The sequence below is a fragment of the Vanessa atalanta genome, chromosome Z (assembly GCF_905147765.1).
Source record: "Vanessa atalanta chromosome Z, ilVanAtal1.2, whole genome shotgun sequence".
NCBI lineage: Eukaryota > Metazoa > Arthropoda > Insecta > Lepidoptera > Nymphalidae > Vanessa > Vanessa atalanta.
Genome location: NC_061902.1, coordinates 13,861,042 through 13,886,561, shown reverse-complemented (window position 1 = coordinate 13,886,561; position 25,520 = coordinate 13,861,042). Strand labels below are relative to the sequence as shown.

Genomic DNA, 25,520 nt, shown 5'->3' with positions numbered 1-25,520 from the left:
CCAGCTGCCAATTTGTACGTAGCTAATATGACACCTTCCTATCTCGTTAGGGCTAATCGAATATCAGGTGATAACAGACATCTGCATAGTGTTGTACACTACGTTAGACAAAGGTGGTTTCCGGTGTGTCGCGACGCGTCGCTCCAATCCTGACAGTATCACATCGCACATCTGATTTATGTCCGCGAACACACTCTCTACTAAGAAACACGAGACTAGGACTATGTAATTTTCAATGTGTAGATAGGAACATCGTTTACAACCTGACATCTGTTTGGTTGTTTTGTTATATATAAAAAAAAAAACATTTAATTTTTTCAAGCACGATAAAATGATCTTTTTACAATGCACCGCTAACTGAATCAAAATCGGACGGCTTGTAGTAACGTTCGAATCGGAATATGAAAATAATTTTACTATCGGTTGATTCAAGGATTCTTTCAACGATACCTAACTCTACCTAGATTATAAGGTTATCATAAAATATATAGGTGGACCAGCAAATGAGCAACCCGATGGTATGTGATTACCACCGCGCATACATACAGGTACCGAATGAAATTTGATGAGTTGATAACCTAACCTAACCTACCTAGACAAGATCGCACAAAATCCCACCAAGTTAAATATGATTGTTTTAATTTTATAAAATCGATTAATAAATATAAATATAATAAATATATTATTCAAGATGAATAGAAGCGGATATTAAAAACAAGACGAATCAAATTTAAAACAAACAACACGTATAGCACACTCGTACTTATCAGTATTTCACAACAATATTCGGCCTCCAAATAGAGGTTATCTAGGTTCATATAAAATGTGGGCAGTAGGTATTGTTAACTACTAGACTAAGATAGAGCTAGTTACTATAGATCTTGTCAACTGGCTACTATTTCTGGCAATAATTTAAGCATTCCTATATTTAAAACTGTATTCACTTTTGCATTTTTTATATTATGAATGGCAAATTTAATTAATTAACATTTCTGTGTTAAGATTTGAAATTCAATGGAGAAAGGGAGAGGGATAAAATTGAGAGGCATTGAATGAAATTTACCCGTTCGAAATCGGACAACTATTTATCATATAGGTAGGAGTTAGGCTATTCTGTGACAAGAAACTCGAAACTCACCACAGAACACCAGCTCGAAATGTCAGAATGTGATGTACATTGAAAATGGCTTATGTCACTATCAGTCGGATGGCAAAATTTCACGAGTGAGATGCGAAGTGATTTCTTACAGAATCGGTCTGCTGCGCTTTTAAGTTTAATTCGCTTTAGACTAATGAAAATAAACATTAAATATACGAAATTCACGCATGTCATAAGGAAGAAAGAGTTCTAGCAATCGGTGAGAAATTCACAATCCGTTGCTTTTAAATGTTTAATTTATTAATGCAGTTATTGTGGGTGTATATATTCGTATGTGCGAGTACATTAGTATAAAGTATGAAAATATTCTCAGATGATGGATATAATAATCATTACTAAAATATTACATATTTGTCACATATCATAATACTAAGTAATACAAAGAAAACGTTGCATCTTTAAATAAATCTTCTGTACTTTGTGTGTGTGATTAGTCCCTGTTTTTGGATGAAATACAATTTATTTCGGAACGAACTGTATTATGTATAAATTAGCTTATTTCTTACATAAAAAATCAAATAGTAATTGTTCATTGTATTGGCGGCATATATGGCGAATTATTTTACGTACTTAACGTAATTAAATCATGTATATAAAGCACTTTAAACTGCCAATCGATTGCACGCTAGGCCGAAACGTACTACACTTATAGCTACTTAATCAAAAGAATATTGGCAATTTAATATAACCCATTATGGATGAGAGAGACATCGGTAGGAGGTGGATCGAATGAAGGCAAGCACGCGATCGCAACTATATTAAATTTCATAGAAAAACTTATTTTATGTCAGCGAGTTCACTTGTACACGACAAAACGTGAATTGATCGTACATCACGAATATAACAACGAATATTTGACAAATTATATGTACGGAAATATGTACGTGATGGCGGGTAATAGTGTTTCGTTTTTAACAAATTAACTTGTTAAAACAAAAATAACGTTTAGTGAATGCACAAACAAACAAACTTCTTACTTTTCAAACGGTAGATATATATATTCTATCATTGGTATAAATTCTATCATTCGAAACGTCGTAGTTGTCGTCGTCATCGCAGGGCTTTGGTTAAGCTTGTCTGGATCGGAACTTCCCACTCACCGAATATTGTAACTGAAAATAACAGTATTATCGTGTACCTGTTTGATGGTTGAGTGAGCCAGTGTAACTAGACGCTGTTGGCGCATTGGCGATGTATATTACAAAATAACTATTATTTATTCGATTTATGAGAGAAAATGTACATGTATTTTGCTAAAAATATGTAAAACATCTTAAGTAATTTGATGAAAATAAACCTATATAAGTTTGTATTTAAAACATTGCGACGAACAGTAATAAACTGATACAGTAATAGACAATGCATTTCGTGCAATTCATAAAATCTGATTCGTAATCTAGAACAAGGACTGCAATATTTAGAACCGACGATTTTATCTTTTCCTGCAATTTCTATGTTAGCTCTATCATATTCGTAACGGTATTGTAAAGGCACAATTTACTGATGTGTCCCGTGGTTTGGGTGCTTGTGGCTTGTATGTTTCCAAACTTTCCGCAACAGGATGTGTATAAAGATTTTGTTATGCAAAACTCAAGTATTAATATTAAGACGGGGAATAAAATGCAGACATATTAAAAAAAAACTCAACTAGTAACTTAGGGCTTATAATAAGTATCATAACTATAATAGCAAGTATTGAGCTATAAGACTTTTTTTTATTTCAATCACTGCATATCCATCTATATTTGTATAAGAGTTTTGTTCGATTGAACGAACTTGCTGGACACAGGCTCCACCGCTTGATCAGGCTATTTTCCATCATTTAGATCCGTTTTAGAGTACGGTTAGTAGAATAAAGTATAGTGATGAGGTTATTATGAAGATAATGTAGTCTGGAAATCTATTGGCACTAATTAATTATGTTGGAAAAACCCACGAAACCTTGGGACAAAACGAGCTATTATACTAGTCTGTATTAAAAGCAAAATATACAACGTTAACGCTATTGTCAACACTTGCTTATGTGTTTAGTTACGAATTATTTTCAAATACAAAAGGACACATGCAATTATAATGGATACGGGATATCGATTTCTGAAAACACGCGAGTCATCATAGTGATGGGATGTGTTATGGAATTTTTGTTGATAATTTATCGATAATCATTTTGAAATTCTAAAAGGCACTTTTTTATTAAGTTATGCCGAAAATATTAGTTTATGCGATCCTTTTTCAGACATTACGTCTTACATTCAGAATAAGGCTTTAAACTCTCTTTTAAATAAAATGATTTGTATTAAGTTACAAAATAATGAATTGGTTACATACAATTTTATAAATTAAACTTTCATAATCGATATTTTATTAGACCGCTAATTGAACCGCTTAGTAAAAGGCTATGCTGTTAATTAAATGCCTAATTTAGCCAGTCGTCTGCAACATAGAAATAACAATTATAACTAAAATTGTATTCGACTGTCTTTAGTCCCGATTCAATGCATCGAAGTTATCTGATCCTATAAGGTATGTCATAATACAGAACGTATCATAAATAGACTCTGATCTGATTTTCACAAAATTCCGTCCTAAGATATACGATCCAAGTTTACTGTTGTTAACATACTTAAAACATTATATATTTTTACTAGCTACCCTACCCCGGCTTAACATGGGTACAACAATATCTAATATTAATGCATTTTACATGTAAACTTTCCTCTCGTATCACTGTTTATTGATGAAAACCACATTAAAATCCGTTGCGTAGTCCAAAGATCAAAGCGTACAGGAGGCGGGAAGAGACTTTGTTTTATACTATGTAGAGATTAAAAATAATAAAAACTTATGAAATTATCTATTATGTAATTGAGATTTTTAAATATCAGTTATAAAAGGTCATTGGTATCTTAGGGGTCATTATAATCTATTCGTCATGAATTTCATTTATTTTTTTAAGTTCGTTCATCGTTATCATTTTAGCCTAATTATGTAAGTATATTTACTTCTACTAGTTATAGTACTGACAGGGAATATTTGTTTATAAGAATTTAATACGGGTATTTTTTTGTCCGCCGGCGATAAAGTTTTATTTATGAATATAATAAAATAAAATTTTAATAACTGATATTAATAATAAATTAAATATTATATTATATTTACAACTTATACGTGTAATATGATATATGATATCACTTAGACAAGTTTCAACAGAATTATTTGTTAATAAATCATTATAATCAATCAATCAAAATATTATTTATTCAAGTAGATTCATAAAAGAACCTTTGAACCGTCATGTTACACAGTACAGTACTGAATTAAATGTAAAGCCGGCTCGGAGAGTAGATTCTACCGAGAAGAACCGGTAAGTAACTGAGTAGTTAGACTTTGTCACCATTTTAATTACAGAGTATATCTGTATATATTTTTTTTTATTTATATGTCCTACCTAGAAATCAATAAATACTAAGTCCACGCTTTTTTATCTTTAATATAACCTTGTATTGAATAATATTATGCCTTATTTATCAATGTTTTATCGATATGAGCTTTAATTTTTTAATAGGCCAAGATATAATTAACTGTGGTATTTTATTATATAGACGAATACCTCGTCCTATTACATGAGTAACCAAATAAATATAAAAAAATGACGAATGATTTATCGATATATATATATTGATATGTCTGTTACTTCACTACGTTCACGTTAATAGTTTGTACTGAATAAAATTGTTTATTTTTAAAATAAATATATATGAGTAAATAAAATAAAATTATTTGTTTCCTTTCATCAAGTTTCGCAATATATATGAATGGTGACATTTTTTTTGTATAACAATGACATCTAAAACAAAGTCAGTGGTTTTCTATATTTATATATAATAAAAGTTATTCAATTATTTGTAATAATCAAAGAAATAAAAAATAAAATATTTATTATTCTTTCATTATCGTACTATCTCCTCTTCCAAACTTGACGCCGTCTCAACTCGACCTCCTCTCTACCCTACCCTACCCTGGAAATCTCATATTATCAAAAGAATGCTTATTTCCTTTAGACGTGCTATAAAATTCTAAAACAAACGTTAAAGTGGCACTACTTTTTACTTTTTCTCGTAAACGGTGAACAGTCTCTGAATCGTATTTAATTAACACGAGCAAAAGTTCTTTAAAATAAATAATATTCACGTATTTTAAAGAAGCTTTGTAACATATCAAGACTGACGAAACTGAGAAAAAATATCGGCCAACAGTGAGCCGCTAAGTTCACGCACACTAGTAAAGTAGTATGACGTTTGGCGACTGTCAAACATAGCTGTCACGCACGCCAATATAAAATAGTGAGCTCGTTTTGTTTTAGTGCGACATTCAATCTTGATGTTTCCATAATGTAAGCGAAATATAATCTAAGCTGCATAGTCTTAATAGGTAAATAAACCGTGACGGCCTCATGTTTTTTAAACCAGACTTGTTAACAACGATTAATATCATAGCAAAGTATTTATTAATAATAATTATTATTTGTATTTTATATACTAGTTTTTATAATCTACTAACAAGCGAGCATTTAATGTAAGATTCATGTGGCATTGTTATATACCTTAAAGGGAGTTACTGCATATTCATAGACTGCCTCTCCAATAGGCTGAATACAAAAGCCGACATGAATTTTATACCTAGGTACTCATGAAATGTGTCATACTTACCGTGTATGAGATCTTTATGTATGTATTCGCTTTAATGAAGTTGCGTCTGTGTGTGTGATATTTTATTGTGAAGGTTAATAATTTTACTAAATTATATTTTGACAAAGACCTACCTGGAACTCACTAAAAATTGGTTAATTTTCCAGAATTCCAAAGATTTATTAAAATACAGTTGACATTCGATACATTCAACACTATCGAAGTTAAAATCTTTTTGTTTATTTATACCCGGATTTTTTAATTGGTTATCTCTAATTGTATACTCATTCAGTAACTGTTAATTTTGTTATAAAGATAAACTGAAAGTCTTGTAGATTGTTTTATGTCTGTGATTTTTTTTAATAATAATAATTTAAAAAAAACTTGTTCCGCTGACCTAGTAAACTACGATTCCTAATCTCACTAAGTAATACTTGAAATAGTGTTATTAATTATTTGATTGCATATCATGTACTTAATAGACTACTTATATAGATTTGATTTATCTGATGTCCTCCTGACCGATTTCGGAGACAGTTGGCATTCTCAACAAGGAACAGCCTTTGAGCATGAGGGGAGAAAAATTAAAACTTTACTTGTTTCCACGAGAGTGTGACACCTTCTTAATTGAGGGCTGTCTGACTTATTTTAGAGGAACCGATACGAACCGGAAACCTCATGATCGAACGAGGGCGTTCCAATATAATGTACATTTTGTATATTAAATAATTACATTTAAAAGTTGATAATTTTAATAACTAACAAATAAATATTCCAAAGAGGTGAAAACGAGTGAAAATATACGAATTAATATCAGATATTAAATGTTTACTATTTTATTACACGGTTGCAATTGAGTAAAGTCAGAATAAACTCAACATTGACTTCTTTTTTACTTTTATTCTTTTGACAGACCACAGATCTACTTATAATATGTGGATCATTAAATTGTGGACACTAAAAAAAAAACTAAAGCTCGTCAATAGCTATTAATAAAATTTAACAAAAACAAAATCGGTTTGGCAGACTGTGATTAAGTCTTTGCCTATTTAAAAAATAATGTTTTACAATTTAGACATGGATGTTGATGAGGTGCACTCGGTCAATTGTCGACTCCAATAATGCCACCGCCACAAATAGCTAAGCGGCTTAAGTGTATAAAACAATTAATAATGGTTATTCTTATAAAACATTCAATTAATTTCAATTAAAACGAACTCGGAATTTGACACTTGTACAATATGATTGCCACAACAGTAGCCAGAGCCACAAGCGTACGATGGTAATTGACTGAGACGAAAAAGTAATTGGGATTTTTTAAACGTAATTCTTATGAATAATTCCACTAACTTTGGTACATTTGTAGCGTATTACAAGTATAGTTCAATACTTGCGTGTGTATTATAGACTACGAATTTATACAAAATATGTAAAGTTAATTAAAGCAAAAATAATTGTCCCACTGGGCTGGGTGGATGCGCAAGGGCCAGATTTACCTTATATACATGCAGTTTTCCTCACGATTTTACCTTCACCTTAAAAAAAGTAAAGATGAAAATTCATCGGTGCTTGCTCGGGTTTAAACTCAACTCACGTCGATATAGTCATTCTAGTCCCTGCGTCATCGTCTCTTATAAATAAATATTTATTATTAAAAAAAAATTAAATTAGAAAAAGAAATGAATTTGTACAATCCTACTTTTATAACTTGTCTATCATGAACAAAGTTATTATTATTATTTTAATACGAGGAACTGAAATCACTTAGTACTAATAATAGTACGATGTATTAAAAACACTGAAATATTTCGGTTGTCATTTTGAAATAAGACTTTTTGTATATAAGTAGGAATCTACTATCTGTAATTACATAACCTAGTCTTTGGTAATATAAGTTATTACCAATAATGTCTACAAGGTCGTATGTGTACAAAGGCATATTTTAATTCGATGTGCAAAGAGTTTCTTTATCACGTAAAACACATTTAAGAGTATGTATATACTATGTAACGGGCGAAGACATTATGTTATTTTAATTATAACAAAAGCATTTTTACAGCCACCGCTCCTTAGCACGACTACTTATGTAGCTATTTGCGTTAGTATATACTACATAATTAAATAACTATAAAGGAACTAGCATAATGTTGTTCATTTAATAGTTACAAGTAACGTTATTATACTTTGATATAAGTAACAGCCAAGAGATTGTCCATCGCTTGGGAAGACACTAATAAGAAAATTTTCGGTACCACTTCGCCGCTCCACTGCAGTTTGAATTACACTTGTGATTTTTCCGGGCTTGAACCCACAATCATAGGTTAGAATTAACTTATTTAAGCCACTGGGCTATTATACACCAACTATAAAATGTTATATTATTATCGTATTCATTCGGTTCAAAAAAATTTTGTTCACAATGAAACACCCTGTTAACAGTATGATTCTCTTCGACCAAATTAATTTGACGATTTCAGGATAGTACAAACTCCAGTCCGGTTTATCTTAACATTATATTTTTTAATATAATGTTAATTTATAAAATATATTATTTATGTTATAAATTATAACATAAATAATATATTTTGTAAATATCTTGTTCGGCATTTTATATGTATAGTATTATTTATTTATTCAAATAAAGACATATTCTCTCATAGTCAACAAATACAGTGACCTCATACAATACATAAAATGTTATATATGTTTGATATGTAAAACAACATTGTTTACAACTTGAGATTTAAATAATATTAAATTTGTTCTACAGACTGAATGTTCACATACTGATTGATTGGAACGGACTAAGATTTCGTAACCTCTAAGTCTCATATGCATATGGTTTCTGTGCTAAAAAATAAGGCGACGTTATTTGTAATGTCTAACTAACTTCTACCGTTATTGCGAACAGAGATTAGGTCCGAAAGCAGTTCTATACTGAATCATTACGTCAGGTAGTATAATGGATAAATAAAAAAAAAATTAATCAATGTTACAAACCGAATATTTATAAAAAAAAATCTTGATAAATGTCTGCACTTCCCGCACTGCAAGTACCGAATTATGATATTATGACCGGATTGCGAAACTCATCATCATAAACACGAAGCTGTTTCAGTAATAACGAGTGTAAACGGTTTAACAGAGTCCGCTGTGTATTGCTCGGAGTCCAAACTAAATTGATAAATGAAAACGAATTTGATCTGATTAAATGCGGTCATTAAGGGTTTCGAAAAAATTAAAGAATGACATTACTAAGGAAAGCTTATTATATCACTTCGTCTCGTACTACTTGAATATGTGTATTGTTATATAGGTGGATATCTTATTTTTATTATAAACTTTCTGGGTGTCTAGTGTACACTATAAACATTACTTAAGTAATTGTTAAAACTTTATAGGCGTTTACTGTCCAATCAATGGTTAACACTACTTATTATTTCGCTTGAAAGAGATTACTCAGTACGTGGATTTACCTCATACCTATGTTACAGCAATTTCGGAGAAAAGTGTCACAGATCCGTTCAGTGACAGTAAAATAATTGTAGAAAATATCAAAACAGATATTATATAAAACTAACCCGAAGGTTCTCTTAGTATTGTATTACTTTATATTCAAATGTAAATTTAAAAAAAAAATGTTATAGATAGTTTAAGGAAAAAAAGAAAATAATAAAAATGTCAAACGGTATTTTACATACTAGTTTCTGTAACTTCTAATTGTTTTTATTTTCTTGTTTTTGAGATATACAAACATAACGTAAGTTAACAAATAGTTTTTAAACGCCTTTTCAGTAAACATTGTCGAGGAAAAAAAATCAATGTAACTCAATTTATAAGTATAAAGCCGTTTCATATCCAATGAAATGGCTTCGTAAGTTATTATATGGAATCTCTTCAGTGCACTGTTTTGTCAACTGTTATTGAATTAACAGCACATTCACAATTCAAGGAATTGGTGTTTATTTTTCGAAATAATAAATTGGTTGGATTGGTATTAAGTTGACCATTTCCTAGTCTATTTTGCTAAACTATATGAAAAGTAAATAGCAAACATTTTTGCACTAGAATTTTAACTATTTCTTTTCAAACGATCTCGTATTACCAGAGTATTGAATTTTTTATCAATTGTTTGATGAGCAAAAATGTAGCAAAGAGTTTTATTTAAATGAATGTCATAAGAAGTTTCGCGCTCAAACTAAGGGCCATTTTACGTGCACTTATCAGATGCAACCATATTGTCGGAACGGTCCCGTTGTTAGTATAAGGAATAATTCATGAAAAGCCGAAAGTATTAAGGAGATACGTAAAACGCCAACTTTTTACCATGCAATACAAGTCTAACAAAACATTGACAAGGCATTTATTATTCGTACTATTTTTATGAAATTTGTAGGCGAATGGGCAAATAGGCCAACTAATGGTAAGTGGTCACTCACCACTGGCGTAAAATATTAAGCATAGCCTCACATAGCTAATTTGCCACCAATCTTGGGAACTAAGATGTCTTATCGCTCGTGACTTTAGTTACGCTGGCTCTCCCTTCAAACCGGAACACGACAATACTAAATAAATGAAAAGATATAATAAAGACTGACTCAAGATTGAGTAATGGCAGACAGTCGATTATGCTAATAGTTTAGGTAATTATTGTTTATACGCGCACACAAACAAGTCTTGTATATTAATAAAGAATTATATTATATAAACTTAAAGCCTATTTCGTTCGATGTGTAAATTATGTACGGAACATTACAATAAGATATCACTCGTTCAAAGTGTTGTACTAAATTATTGTATCGATGCTTGCATATTTCAAATCGATAGGATAATTAGGCGTGTGTTAAATTAACATTGTTAATTTTTAAACACAATATTTAGTTAAGTAGTATACATATAAAATAAAAATATTCTAACTAACCTAAATTCTATCTAGAAGAAACTCTGTAATAAATAAATAATGCAATTATGTTTATTATCAATCAAATTAACTTTATTTTGTTTTATATACTACTAATAGAACGGTAGATGGTACTGAAAATCGTTAGGCGATTGTTATATGGAAAAAAAAATCCAAAACAAAAAAAAAAAATTTAGTTCCAGCAAAAAAAATATTTAAGATAAGCCTTCATAAACCTCCATCCCGATAAGGCGAATATACTATACACATAGTTTATATATAATATCATATGTTTCACATCGGTTTGTGGATGTCCACAAACGACTGAATTTTTTAAATGTTATTCTCATATTTAAATAAAAACATTTTCAACAGCAAACGAACAATATAGTTTCAAGAGTATTCTATTTACGTATCGATAAACGTTTTTTGTTATACGGTTCTCATTACGTTAAGCAGCACATTGATGATTTCAATTGCCTGTATAATTTATTATAATTACCACACTTGAATATATTTCTCGGCGAACACTCGACATTCTAAACTTTGAGAACTAAATAAGCTTAAATATCAATAGGGTGTGTATATTTCAATGTTAATTTAATTTTATAAATAATAAATGTATTTTTTTTTAATAATAAATAAAAGAATCCTTAAATCACGAAACGGATTATTATTTTCAAGATCGATATTTGCCATGGAAATATTAATTTATAATAAAACAATAGTATATTATAAATATAATATATCAATCAGAAACAATCATTATTATTTGAGTATTACTAATTATATTATATTTAATTATACATAAGTACATTTAACAATGTAATAAGACAGACATTTTAAATTAATTAGTATTAACTTTATTTTGAAAATTAGAGTTTAAGAACATTGGTAAGAGTTAATACTTCTTGAGTCGAATTTTATTTTTTATTTAAAATATATATTATTACAATATTATACTTTGAAGTGTGGTATCCCCATATGAAGTACATACTCTAAGAGGTAGGTCATTTCCTTGTTTCTCAATAGACGATAATGCCGATGTAATGTAAAACGATTCAGATCAAAATGATGGACAGTCCTGTATTGCTCGAATCGTTCAAATAATGTACCGGTTTAAATCATTCGAACATTCTTAATCGATGGACGGTTTCAATTTCAAGATTAAATGTTTTTACTATGTTATGTTATATTTGACAAACTCCCTGCTTATTATTAAATAAATATATTTGATATAATTCTTGTTAAAATTTTATTCAATTCAACAAAACCTTTACTTATAGAAATTTCTTCAACTTTTTGTCCCAATGCCGATAACAATAAAACGCTATTAGGATATCAAATAATTAAAAAGTAACAAGTACTTAAATTGTCTTTGTTTTGAAGTACCTTTTATATTTTACAGTACGCCAGAAATTAGATAAGAATATAGTCTAAGTCGAATAACTCTGCTATAATAATAACGTACGTTAGTGGTTAAAGATTAAAAATTTAAACTTTATAATACTGTAATATCATAACAAATACCACAAAATATTAGGCAGACCCTAATTTTAATCGACAATATTCTATTAAAATGTCAACTAAACTATGTATATATTATAAAACAATATCTAGTATACACAAGGTCTAAAAAAATTGATACGGTTTTTATAAGTAGCGCGCTGAAAGATTATCTTATACACATTTACATCATTATACGTTTATGGCCAGCCTCATTGTTCTATTGGCTAGCTGACAATAATGCCTAAAGTTTGTAAAGATCAATCCCCAGGTCAGGAAATTAAAAATTTACCTGATTTTTTGTTTAGAGAAGATGTCAGTGGCTCGAAGCTTGGAAGTTGGTATTTTTTTAGTATGTTGGTATTCGGAATTTATAACAGTTCCGGTTTGTTTCTTAAGCATGCCTTTTCTTTATTTTATTTAAAACATGCTAATATATAGTTTCCCAGTGTTAGTCTGAACTTTGAGCAAGCCAGTCTGGGTTGCTACACACTTATAAAATATCATATATCAAAAAAAAATAATGCTGCATTCCACTTTGAGCGCTTAGTGTGCCAGTGTAATTACAACTTTTAAGTTTATAAATAACAAGTGTGTGAAGCAGGAATTATTTACAATATTATGTTAATTGTACTGAATCTGAACAAAGTAGTTTAATTTTTCTGTTGCCTTATTAAACAAATACGAAATTTCGACCAAATAAGTAAAGTCTTACATATAGCCTTTAAATGTCGCTTTGCCCTAAAGATCTCCTTCCATTCAGATCAAATGTTTTGGAGTTCATTTCAGCACGCAACGCTAATGCGTGTTATTGGGTTCAAAAGTGCTAGAATCTCTTCTGACAATGAAGAAAACTCATTGATCCTCTTGATGTGTAAAATGAAAATAATAGTGAGTAGCTGACAAATTAAAAACGCATTTCGTATTTTACCTCTTTAACGCATTTCGAGCGCGGCAGTCAAACTCGGAGACGATGTTTCTGCGTAGGAGATATAAAAATTCCCAAGAGTACTACTTACTGAGATTTCCTTGGCAAAGCCCAATTACTATTTCTTGGCGCAAGAGCTTAGATCTTTTTATAACAATACAATTTTTATCCTCTTACTGCCTTATGCTTATTTCAATCTATTTTATACGTTAAACTCTAAAATTGTTCAGTCAATAAAGATTATTTAAGATTGTTTATAATGTACATATAAATTAGAGAAAACGAATTCTCGTAACAAAACAAAATCGTCAAACATTTAGAGAAATGTTTGTAGTTCAAAGATTTATGTCTAATACATTTATATGAGTGATACGGTAAAAAAGAATCGAACGAATTATGTAAGATTATCAAGTTAAACAGTTCACCCTTTATTGCAGTTTTGTCTACTGAGTATTAGAGATCGCCTGAGGTCTGAGAAACATGTAATCGTACATTTAAGTCTTATTCAAATCCAACTTAAAAATATCCTACATACCACAACACAATGATATGGAATAACGCACACTACTAAAATATAAATAAAGCACTTACCACTATAACAGCCTTCTTCGTCGGTACCGTCATCACAGTCAGAAGTTCCATCACACCGCGCATCAGCTCTGATGCACCGCGTCTCGTCGCAACGAATCTCACCAGCTGGACAGACTGTGGGAGGATAAACTAATGTCAATCATTTGTTCTGAGTAATCTGTCTACTCTCTATACTCTGTCTGACTATATAAAATAAATATTTTACAACATTTTCTAATCAAATGTGTAGTAAGTTCATACTCACTAAAACTTTGCTACAATTATATTTGAATGTAATAAATATTTACATGTTGTACTAGTCTAGGGTCAGTTTACTTCATAAGGCTTATGATTAATAGGCAGCTAATACATTACAAAGAGAAATATATATATATATATACGATATATATATCGTATGTACAAGCATTATTTTATATTTACTATAGGTAGACTGACTGGGAAAAAGACATGATTCATGCATCACAAACTTGGTAGCTAAGATGTTATGTCCCTTGTTCCTTTTTTTTATTTTTCCTTTTTTTTATAATGGTATAGGCGATTGTTTTCCATCTCACCTGATGGAAAGTGTAGATAAAGACGAAGGTGGTACACGCCCATCCAAAATAAACCTGTTTACTCAAATCTTAAAGGCTCCAGAGTTCAAATTATCCTGGAGTCACACTGGCTTACTCACCCTTTACCAATGTAAAGTATTGCTCTTTGAATGCTTGGTGAACTAACCTGCCCAGATGGGCTTCCACAAAACCCTGACCACCATTCTGTGACCCCATTTTAGAAAAATATTATTTATTCATAGTTAAACTTTAAATTATATCCCAGTCCTCAGATGTTGTAATAATTTTTTGTATATTTGAATTTTTTGTTTTGCTCTTTAATCTATATAGTTACATTTTTTCGGTAATGATAATAATAATTATTATATGCTCACTATTTTCATGGTTCTCCTCGATACTCGGATTGTCTGTTGCTGTTTCCGGAGATTCCCCGATTGAATAGGATTCGTCTGGTGGTTCTTGAGTAATAGAAAAACGAAAAAAAAAAACAATAAAAAAAAACAAAGAAAAAAATAATACGAAATGATGTATCTCTGAAAGGTTCTAGACAGTCAACTATCAATTTTAAAATCAAACTTGGTACACCAGAATTTGGAAGTGTAATCTCCAATATATTATTATTTTTATCCGAGGTTATTTGGTCACGTAATGGGTTGAAAAATACTCATTTTATGTTTCGTCCGATACTTACTATACGTCTTGTCATCGTAATCACAGTTTATTTCGTCCATTCCATTCGGACATTCCTTAATACCGTTACATATCATATCTTCGCATATCTCCACGTCCGAGCCTTCACAGTAAACCTTCTTGTCACACGCTTTACCCCTCGGAGTTAAGGTATCGGGTGTAGGCTGAGAAGTAGTTGTTGGATTGTATGGCACTATCAACTCATCTTCGTTGTCCTCGTTTAATTTGGTCTGACTGTCAATACTCTGATCGTCATTATCTTGATCATCAACATCCTGATCATCAGCATCCTGGTTATCAGTATTTGGATCATCGATAGTCTGATCGTCACCAGTTTGATCATCAGTGTTCACATCATTTGTTATCAGATCATCATTATCAGGTTTGTCTACAAAAATATTATTTAAATTAAGATAAAAAAACATAAATAAAAAATGGCTTTACTGTAAAAAATTAAAAAAAATTAAACCGTGTCATATAAATAAAGCAAATAAAAACTAACTATAGACTGGACAGTCAGTTTCATCTGAACCATCAGAACAGTCGTCAGTGCCATCGCATCGAACGGAGGAAGGAAGACATCGACCGTCATCGAAACATTTGATCTCGTCGACAGAACACGCTTCCAGTGGTGCATTGTATCCTATAGGCAAGATTTAAGTAAAAAAATAACAAATAAATGAATACATGCATAAATAAAATAATTAAAAACCTAAAATTATATAAAGAAATGAAATAAAAAAAAAACGTCAAGGGGTAAAAATATCCATAAAATCTTTTATGCTTTCTTTGTTTTCGAACTGTGTATTGCTGTTGGCCCTATTGGTCTCTACAGCGTCACCCGGCGGGGTAGGCGAGCTAAACTACTCAAGCCTTGATCAACATCAAGCCAGTTAAGGGCTCAGAATACGCGCGTCCTAAGGGTGGTCCGTTCATATAAATAAATTGGCGAATAGACTTAGCTCTGCAGCCTATGCGGTAAAAAAAATTACACTTTTGACTGATGTGGATACGGCACGCCTTGTGTACTTCAGTTATTTCCATAGTATAATGTCGTATGGCATCCTACTCTGGGGTAATGCAGCTGACATTAATACTATTTTTGTACTGCAGAAGAGGGCTATTCGTGCAATTTATAACCTGGTCCCAAAAGATTCGTTAAGAGGTAAATTTAGAGAAATTAAAATAATGACTGTCGCTTCTCAATTTGTTCTCAATTTGTTGTCAAAAACATAAATGATTTTCCCAGAAATTGTGACGTACATTCTATTAACACTAGGAACAAGAATAAACTTGTTACTCCAAGTACCCGATTACACAGGGTTAGTAACTCTTTTTTGGGGTAATGTATACGTTTTTACAACAGGATCCCAGAAAACGTTCAAAATTATTCAATTATAAAATTCAAAAGAGTCGTTAAAGAGCGTTTGTGTGCTAAAGGATATTACAACACTAATGACTTTTTAGTTGACTGCACACCTTGGGAATGAAATGATCGCCTCCAGGCTGTTTCAAACAACTAAAATATACTTATCATTGTACCTACATGGAAAATGGTTAAAAAAAATAAAAAAAATATATCCCTGAGTTTCTTTCGCCGGTTCTTCTCAGGTCCGAGGTGCTAAATTCCGAACCGGTGGTAGATTTTTGACAATCAATAAGCAAGTGCAAACACTTCTATATTGAATAAAGATTTTTGACTTTGACTTTTGGTGCCTCCTGTGAGACCGGACCTCGGCTTAGGACGCCGTCGTCGACGAGGGTTTTCTGTTCCGGAGGGTTTTCTGCTTTACCGACCGGAATTTTTTTCAGTTGAATATTATAATTAGAGCCATCGCTGCATTTATTTACTACTTCTTCTTTTTGATCTACTTGTTTATGTCGAATCCTTTTGTTATTTTATTTATTATTACTTACTATTTACTATTACTTATTTTCTTTCTCTAAGAGTGTAGTGCATTTAATAAATAAACAAAATGTGATGTTTTTATTTGAATTAAGCGAAGTATTTTTATTTAACAGTATTTTTAGTTTTCATAATTATCTTTAATAAACTTAGAAGTATTTTATGTTATGTGTCTAGAATTTTGGTATCATTTGTTTTAAAAACTGGAAGTGAGTTATATTTTCATGAGTTTTTTTTTAATTTAATCATCAAACCTGGATCGATAACAGTAGAGCTGAAATCTACGTCACTGACGGTAGCATTTCCTAGCGTCCTCTTATTTCTGATGTAGTCTCGGAGAATTTGAGAAATCCTGTCGGTATCTTCGTTTCCCGTTGTGACTATGTCGAGAGTGACCTTGCAAGAAAACTCATCGGTGGGTCGAGACCTGAAAAATATATTATAATTTGATTATTATTTTTTAATTTATACTTAAAATACGTTAGCATCTGATGTTGTGAAATAATTAAAGCAGCATTGGAACTATGAAAGTTTTTCCGAATGAGTAATGATTACAAAGATTAGTTTTTATTGGTAGATATAATAAAATAATTGATGGTAGGTTTATAATAAAATCTTATCAAATGGTGAATTTAAAATGCTTGATTGAATTATACTTCATTCCGGTAGGTTATATTAGGTTTATCCTAAATTATTATTATTAATAATAATAGTGATATAAATTTTCTTTGGACTATATGACGACGACTTCTTCAATTACTGAGAATCTTGTAAGCCAGTTATATTACATTTTATTTTATTGATGTTTTTTACTCACTGTATCCGCACGAGACTAGCTCTGTGGGTTCCCGGCAGATCTCTGAAGACCGCATTGACGGCCTCCGCCAGCGATTTGGAGAAGTTCTGAAATTCTGACGAGTCTCTGTTGGAGTATTCTAGCTGGTAAGGCTCCATCACAACGAACGTCACTCGCAGTGTCTCTGAAATTGTGACAAAAAAGTAACTTAAGATTCGTTCTTTTAAATATTTGTTGCCTTATAAAATAAATAGAAAAATACGCGCTGGTGAAATTAGATATATCTATTAACTTGCATTGCTTATCTGTGATAAACATTAACATGGGATGATATTTATTTAAAGTATTCCGATTTAACATAATTTAACGATACTATTTCAAAATATTTTATCCCATATCGCCAAAATTAGTTATCATATTTTGAATTTCGAATAACATGATAAAGCTATGTTATAAATACAAATATCATTTCCTTTATATGTATAATACAGTACCTCTGATCTAGTAGGTTATGTGTTATATGTCATATATTATGTTATGTAATATAAACATGATAATTCACGCATCAATGACCTAATGTGGAACTTAGTGGAATACTATTAACATTTCCGCAAGGGTTTCTGGCACAGTGTGCATTTGTTTACAAAACAAATATACCTCTTCATGCTTAAATTGCTAAACAGTTTTAGATGAATTTAGTATGCGAATAGTTTGAGTCCCGGCGAAGGACATAGGCTACTTATTTAAGTGTTTTATTGAGAAGTGAAGTTTTATAAATTTCGCGCGAGAAATGCCGCGGGTTCAGCTAGTCTATTGTATACCACAGCTACATTGGCTCATTGGTAAACATATTGATTAAGAGAATCAAGAGCTGAATCAGTCATTTGCTAAATTTGTTTGTTGATCATTTCGTTCTCAATGTCGAGGAAAATAATAATAAAGAATTTGCATGTGTTAGTCAAATTTGCATTTCCACAATTTCTTATCCCAGTAGGAAAGCGTCGTATAATGAGGTCCAAGTTGTTCCCGTTAAAAAGCAACGCCTTCGTCGTATACATCTCACTGATGAGCAGTGTGATGAACAGCCTCTTATTGAACACGTTTATACTTACTTTCTTTCAGCTCAGGTTCCATCCGGTCAGGTTGACCCGATCCGTCCGGTTCGTTGTCATTATCTTCGCTTCTGTAACATAAATTATATAATATATTTAGTTTTATTTATCAGAATTGTTTGATCATCACTTGTTTTGATTGCACTATATATAATCGAGCCTTGGGTTCGGTCAGTCGGCTGGACCTCCGTGGTCGAGTAGTATGTATGTATTTCATGGGTGCGCCACTCCAAGGTGTCGGGTTCGATTCCCGGCCGAGTCGATGTAGAAAAAGTACATTAGTTTTCTATGTTGTCTTGGGTCTGGGTGTTTGTGATACCGTCTTTACTTCTAATTTAACGATTACGATAGAGTATTTGGTCAAAGTTAGGAAATCCATTGTGAGTTAATAGATTCGATCCCTACGAATTCGAAGTATTATTATAAAAAAAGGAAGTGTTTACACTCCGATATCTTGAAAATCACGTTCTTATTTCAACTTAACTCTTCCCGAGTCGGATTTGTCGTCCCATTTTATTAGGAGAGTGATGGTACATAAAGAGCACTCGTTTTTGCGCACTCACCTGTGCACCATAAAATGGTGGAAACTTATAGTTTGTAGTGATACATAATATGTATCCAAGTAAAGGAATTCCCATAATGTGCATCGAAGCAGAATGTATATAATGATCCAACCCTCAAAAGTGGAGAAGGCCTTTGCCCAGTTATTGGACATTTATAGGCGGTTTGTTACTTTAAAGGAACTTAAGTATCTAAGTATCTACCGAGCCGCAAGACCCTTAAAGCGGGGGAAGTCGCCAGCGGAAAGTATTTTAATTTTCAATAAAGTGAAAAATATGTTATTATATATATATTTTTTTATAAATTTAATGAAACATTGTTTGCAATAAAGTTTAAAATAACTTACAGTTTATCCGTGTCGTCTTCTGTGTAATTTTCTTCCGGTGAAGGTGTTGTAGTCGGAAAAAAGGAGAAGAAATCTGTAATCATATGAATTAGTTTGGTTAGTATTTGTTTGATATGTCCATACTGTATTTGGCTGGTGCAAGCTCGTCTCGATAAGTATCATCCTCTCCTAACATATTCTAGCACCAAACAGAGGTACTGAACGTTTAAGGGGGAAGTGAGCCAATCTAACTACAGGCACAAAGGCCATTTCATCCTAGTCCGCATTCGCTATGAAGGGGATGGTTAATATTGCCAACAGTGCCAATGCTTCTGACTGTAGTCACAGATTACTATCAGGTGGACCATCTGCCACGCATCAAAAAAAAAGTATTCACATGCGTACGATAAAAATAAAAAAAGTAAGGTAGTGCGTAAAATATAGACCAAATACTTATAATTTTTATGTTGAACGGTTTTTTGGAATTAGCCAGTGTAATCACAGGCACAAGGGACATAACATCTTAGTTCCCAAGATTGGTGGCGCATAGATGATGTAAGGAATGGTTAATATTTCTTACAGCGCCTTTGTCTATGGGCGGTGGCGACCACTTACCATCAGGTGGCCCATACGCTCGTCCGCCAACAAATGCCATAAAAAAAAAATCAACTTCTACTTATGTTATTTATAAATTTACTCTCTTCCACAAATAATGATAAGTATCGTCATTCAACAATAATTTTTTAGTCATAACTAGCTGCACGTCTCGACTTCGTGCGAGAGTATTAAAAAAAATCCTGGAACACAATTGCAGCGCCCGAACGGCGTCACATCTAAGCCGCTCGAGTACGCATAAAAAACCATCCAAATCGGCCCAACCGTGTAGGGAAAGTCATGAAAAAACATCAAAAATATAGGAACCCAAGAATTAAGAATTTAATTTTCGCTGTGATATTTCGCTCTACTTTAATAATAAATTTAAAACTACCTGTAAATCTAAATCTAATTCTAATCTTTGTTTTAAACTAAAAAAAGATACAGTTTTATGTTTCATAAAAAAAGCATACCAAACGCTTTTCGTTTTAGCCGTTGCAAATGACCACCGATACCGGCGTCAGCGTTGTCCACTTCTAAGAACTCGTTCATTAGATCATCTTCGCCTTCCCAATAGATATCCTCTGCTGGTGATACCTAGAACAAAATAATTAACTTTTATAACATAATTTATTAATAGTAAATTCTTATGTAAATTAAAACTTTACAAATCATTCAAAACATTTCCGAAAACTATACGACATTTGAATCGAGAGTACTATTAAAACTTGAATGTTCCAGACTCAAATTTCTTTATTATGTACCTATGTCTCCAGTTTCTAAGTTATAGTATATAATGTACTAAGTATATACAATTAGGAGGTCGTTTTGGGATGTCTCCAAGAATAGGTAGGTACTTATTGGTGTTCGGGATTGGTCTGCGCACGTTCCGCCCCGCCCAAGTAACGATTTCGATTTGACGGCCCCTTCGCTCTGAACAAACCATTTGACCTTCTTATCCGATCCGAATCTACTATTCGACTCTAAATCGCCACCCTTGTCTCTAATCGCAGGATGCTGTATCACCAAATGGCTGAATAACCGCATCCTTCGCCTACACACGAGTCTAACTTTCACGGTTGCCCAGTAAGTCAAGGCCACGGTAGAATTTTACAAATTAAAAAAACATTCTTAAATAGTTGCCATGAATAAAAATGTAGGTGAGTTTAAATTTGTCTGCATTATGTAATTAGGTAAAGCAATTACGTGTTAACGATACATCGATGCAACCCACGTTTTTCGATTTACACAAATATTTGTTTTACACCTACAGATTTCTTAACGAGACCAAAGAAAACTTTATTTTTAATAGAGGAAATCGTCAATCTTGTAATAAAAAAAAAACTTACGGCCAATGAAATACAAATTCGATGGCATTAGTATATCGCTCGCGAGATTTAGCTTCAGATATATTCGACAGAAAAACAAAATCGATTTCTAAGATATTCGCCTGTTACAAGGTCTGCATATATAAGATCTGTTTAACTAAAATACCGAGGACATATTTATTTATTATATTATTTTTAACTGATATGCAGGTATATTTGTTTCATATTTTTTTTCTTAGATGCTTAGAAAGATAAATATATAAAAAAGCTGTCTGGTCTATTTTTAGTTTTGGAGTTCGAGAATCCTTTAGGGATAATTAACAAGGTATTCTTAACAAAAGGTCATAGCTGTTTTGGAACAATTTTTGTATAAAGATTGAAATATAGATAACATTGATAGAATCAGTGTTATCTAATTTGAGAATGTAAGCTTCGATTCAGAACAAAAAAAGAACAACAAGTTAAAACAACGTAAAAATATTTTTCTCCCGAAAGATATTCGTTTTTATTATAGTAAAATTAATCGATATTTATAACTTTGCATATTAAAATACAATGCACGCATGATTTCCACACTGGACAGTAATTATAATTAAATTCCGGTTCTTTCCGGTTGAATCTTACTTTCCGAACCGATAGAACCTCACATTCAATTTAATCGTGTAACATGATTCAAAAGTGTTGTGCCGACTCGACTATGTGTACGTTTTTGTTGCAATTTTATAAACGATCTTTTTTACATTTTTTTTTTTATATAAAAACTGACTTTATATCAACAGCCATGTCATTGAAACAGATCAATAAACTGTTGCTAATGCGATTGGTATCAGCTATAATCGATTGCAACCAGTCTGTAACGGACTGTACTATACTATTTACATAAATACGTGAGAATGAATTATTGTTATTTTAATACATTTTTATATATATAAAACATAACATCGATCGCAGCGCCACCTACCGGGATCAATATAAGCCATCCGTAGACTCAGTTAAGCACATATTAAAATTTAATCAAAATTGGTCAAGTTGTTTTGAAGAGTTTACATACATGCATACATACATACATATATAGAATTATATGTCATATATAGAAACATAAAAACATACATACAAATAAATTCATGAGATTGCATAGTAAATGTATACATATACATGGAATAATAAAGGAATGACATTATATCAAGCTTACCTTTTTTCATACGTTTTTGGTGAAATCGTTCGTGTATTCATGGATATGTTCGTGTATTGGCGAAGAAAATGACGTGCCACTTTTTGATAAAAAATCTCGGCGCCAGCCTTTTTCCATACAAAATTCTATAGATTTAAGGCTGACCTGCGCCGAATGTCATACTCTCGTGAAAGCATATATAGGGGTATGATGCTTGGCAGCTCGGTTCAAATTGGACGCGTGGAGTGATGCGCTCGCCGCATCGGCCGCGTGCAATAATGCATATCAAATTACATAATAAGAAATGATACTAGGCGGTGCAGCTGTGCGGGTTATACTGCGAGGCTGCTAGCTATGGTTGATTATTCTAAAATATAGGAGTGGCGCAGATCCGTGTGTCGGTGTAGTGCCTACTCATATATCAATGGTGGATGCATGGCAAAATATAATTATAATGAGAATGTGCTTCGTGCACTTTACCTATAAATAATACAAATGATTATTACAAATGACGGTATGGCAGGCCGTCATATGAATGAGTGTTCTCAATGAGACATTATATTTATTATATAAAAGCGATATAAAGAAGGTCGGGGTTAACCTCGAATAAAATATAATAATGAAATTAATATGATATAGAAACGGTTTGATGGTAGCCGTCTTGCGATAATATCTAATTGCAAAAAAGTATGTACTGGGCGATGCATACTGATAGTAAAGGGTTACCACGGTGACTATTAATTATGAAATTTAAATCAAGTATATTAACAAATAGCAATAAGGCTATAAATAATGATTGAACTTCTTTCAATAATAATTAATTTGTAAAATAACTAAACATATTGCTTGTCAACTTTGTCTTCCATGTTGCAGATTCTTGTAAACCGTAAGCGGAGCAAGTTGTAGCGATATTATATTGTAAAACTGTGACGATCGACGGATGTAAGTTCGTATAGCGGTCGAAATAAATACTCTTCATGTAAAACTGTGTCGATCGACGGACGTAAGTTCGTAAACCGGTCGTTCTAAAACTCCACAATTATTATCTGTAAACAGATCCAAGTTTGGTATAACTGTTTGATACGATCACGACGACAACGATCTAATGATGTTGATGTTTTAAGATTTTTATTGTTAAATAACAAAACCTTTATAATATATTTGTACTATGCACATGCAAAATGATCGCGCACGAGTACTGTACTGAATATACTCTGGTGGATTCTTGATGATTCGACGCGTGGTCTGAGGCTGTGTGGCTCGACCGAGAGTCGCTGCATTAGTGTCCCTCGTGGCGATGTCGTCTTGAATTTGCTTAGGTGATGCAGTTGCGAGGTGTGATGTTACTGTATAACGTCTTCGGCGATACGGTAGTGTCCCTCCTTCTGTTACCAATGAGGCTGCCTACGTGAGATAGTTTCGGGGTTTGAGGTTACTGTATAACGTCTTTGGCGATACGGTAATGTCCCTCACTCTGTCTTACCGGGTTACTAGAGTAGTGTATGTGCTATGTGGTACTGAGCTATGGCTGGTTGACGTTACGATGTCGTTATTGATGTCTCTCATCAATCGGTAGTACCAGAATCACGACCGAATGTTGCAGGGCGTTGCGGAGGCTGTAATAATGCTGAAGTGATACGTTCATGCAGTGAAGGACCCAAATAATGGATTTCATCCAGGCTGGCATCACTATACATATATGGCGCACTAATCGCTTTATACGAGAAGTGTCGTTTGTAGCAAAATGTTCGTCCTTTTAGGGACGCCTCCTTAGCCCAGTGTTAAGGATATTATAAGAAATATTGTAGTAGGACACCTAGTTTAGTAATAAGACTGCGTATATCTCTTTGAAGTTGATTATCACATGCAAATAATGATCTGAGTTCAAAGCTGGTTTAAGTAATCGATTGTAGGGTGTGTGCCTGTTGTAGAGTTAAGTATATCCACTGTATAGTTATAGATTTAAGTAAAACGTGATACGCGAAGCGTTTATAAGGTTTATAAGCTAGTTAAGAAAACGTTCGATTTAGTTTTAAGTCTTAGTTATAAGTCTTAGATGTAAGTCTTAGTTATAAGAAAGAATACGATTATACGTATATCATTTATATATTCATATTTTATAACCTACTACGGTAGAAAATATGACAAATTATGCTAAATCCACTTAAATGATTCCTACGCGGTAATCTATGAGTTTAATTGAATATTATTCCACTATGTTTGGAATTAATACGTATTATCTTACGATAAAACGACACTCTGCGACAGTGGATATAGCAACGAATAACGTTGTGCTTGCATTAGGCCGCCTGATGGTCGTGCACTTGAACTGGTATGAGAAACAGTGATTTAATGCAATGATAATCCAGGGTTAAACCCATTGACTACAGATTTCCTCAGCTATGACTGATTGACTATTTATGGGACTTTGATCCTTATTTTTATTATTATTGTTGTAGCATTGGCTACTTTATAAACACCGCAGTTACGACTGTGAAACCCACTGGACCACGGTCTAGTTTGTTGATTTATTTATAAGTCTAGTCGTCGATTTGAATAACATAGTTATTACTGTGCTATCCGCTGGACTACGGTCTAGTTTTATTTATAAGACTATTAGTCTTTTATACACCTCAGCTACGGCTGTGATACCTGCTGGACTTTAGTTCTAGTTCATATATTATTTAACAAAGTGTTTGCACACTATAAAA

The 25,520-nt window shown here is 32.2% G+C and overlaps 1 protein-coding gene across 11 annotated transcripts in view; it reads right to left on the bottom strand.

Annotated features, from left to right (window-relative positions):
- Positions 1-25,520, bottom strand: part of LOC125076319 (basement membrane-specific heparan sulfate proteoglycan core protein) — a 156,605-nt gene that overhangs the window by 82,562 nt on the left and 48,523 nt on the right. For all 11 annotated transcript variants that reach the window (XM_047688424.1, XM_047688429.1, XM_047688426.1 and 8 more), the window contains exons 2-10: positions 20,784-20,907; positions 19,738-19,810; positions 18,831-18,901; positions 17,740-17,902; positions 17,177-17,349; positions 15,519-15,659; positions 15,018-15,404; positions 14,701-14,784; positions 13,773-13,886 (exon numbers count right to left, since the gene is read on the bottom strand). In XM_047688424.1, the coding sequence (XP_047544380.1) occupies positions 13,773-13,886; positions 14,701-14,784; positions 15,018-15,404; positions 15,519-15,659; positions 17,177-17,349; positions 17,740-17,902; positions 18,831-18,901; positions 19,738-19,810; positions 20,784-20,907 (1,330 nt within the window). The remainder of the gene's footprint in view (positions 1-13,772; positions 13,887-14,700; positions 14,785-15,017; positions 15,405-15,518; positions 15,660-17,176; positions 17,350-17,739; positions 17,903-18,830; positions 18,902-19,737; positions 19,811-20,783; positions 20,908-25,520) is intronic.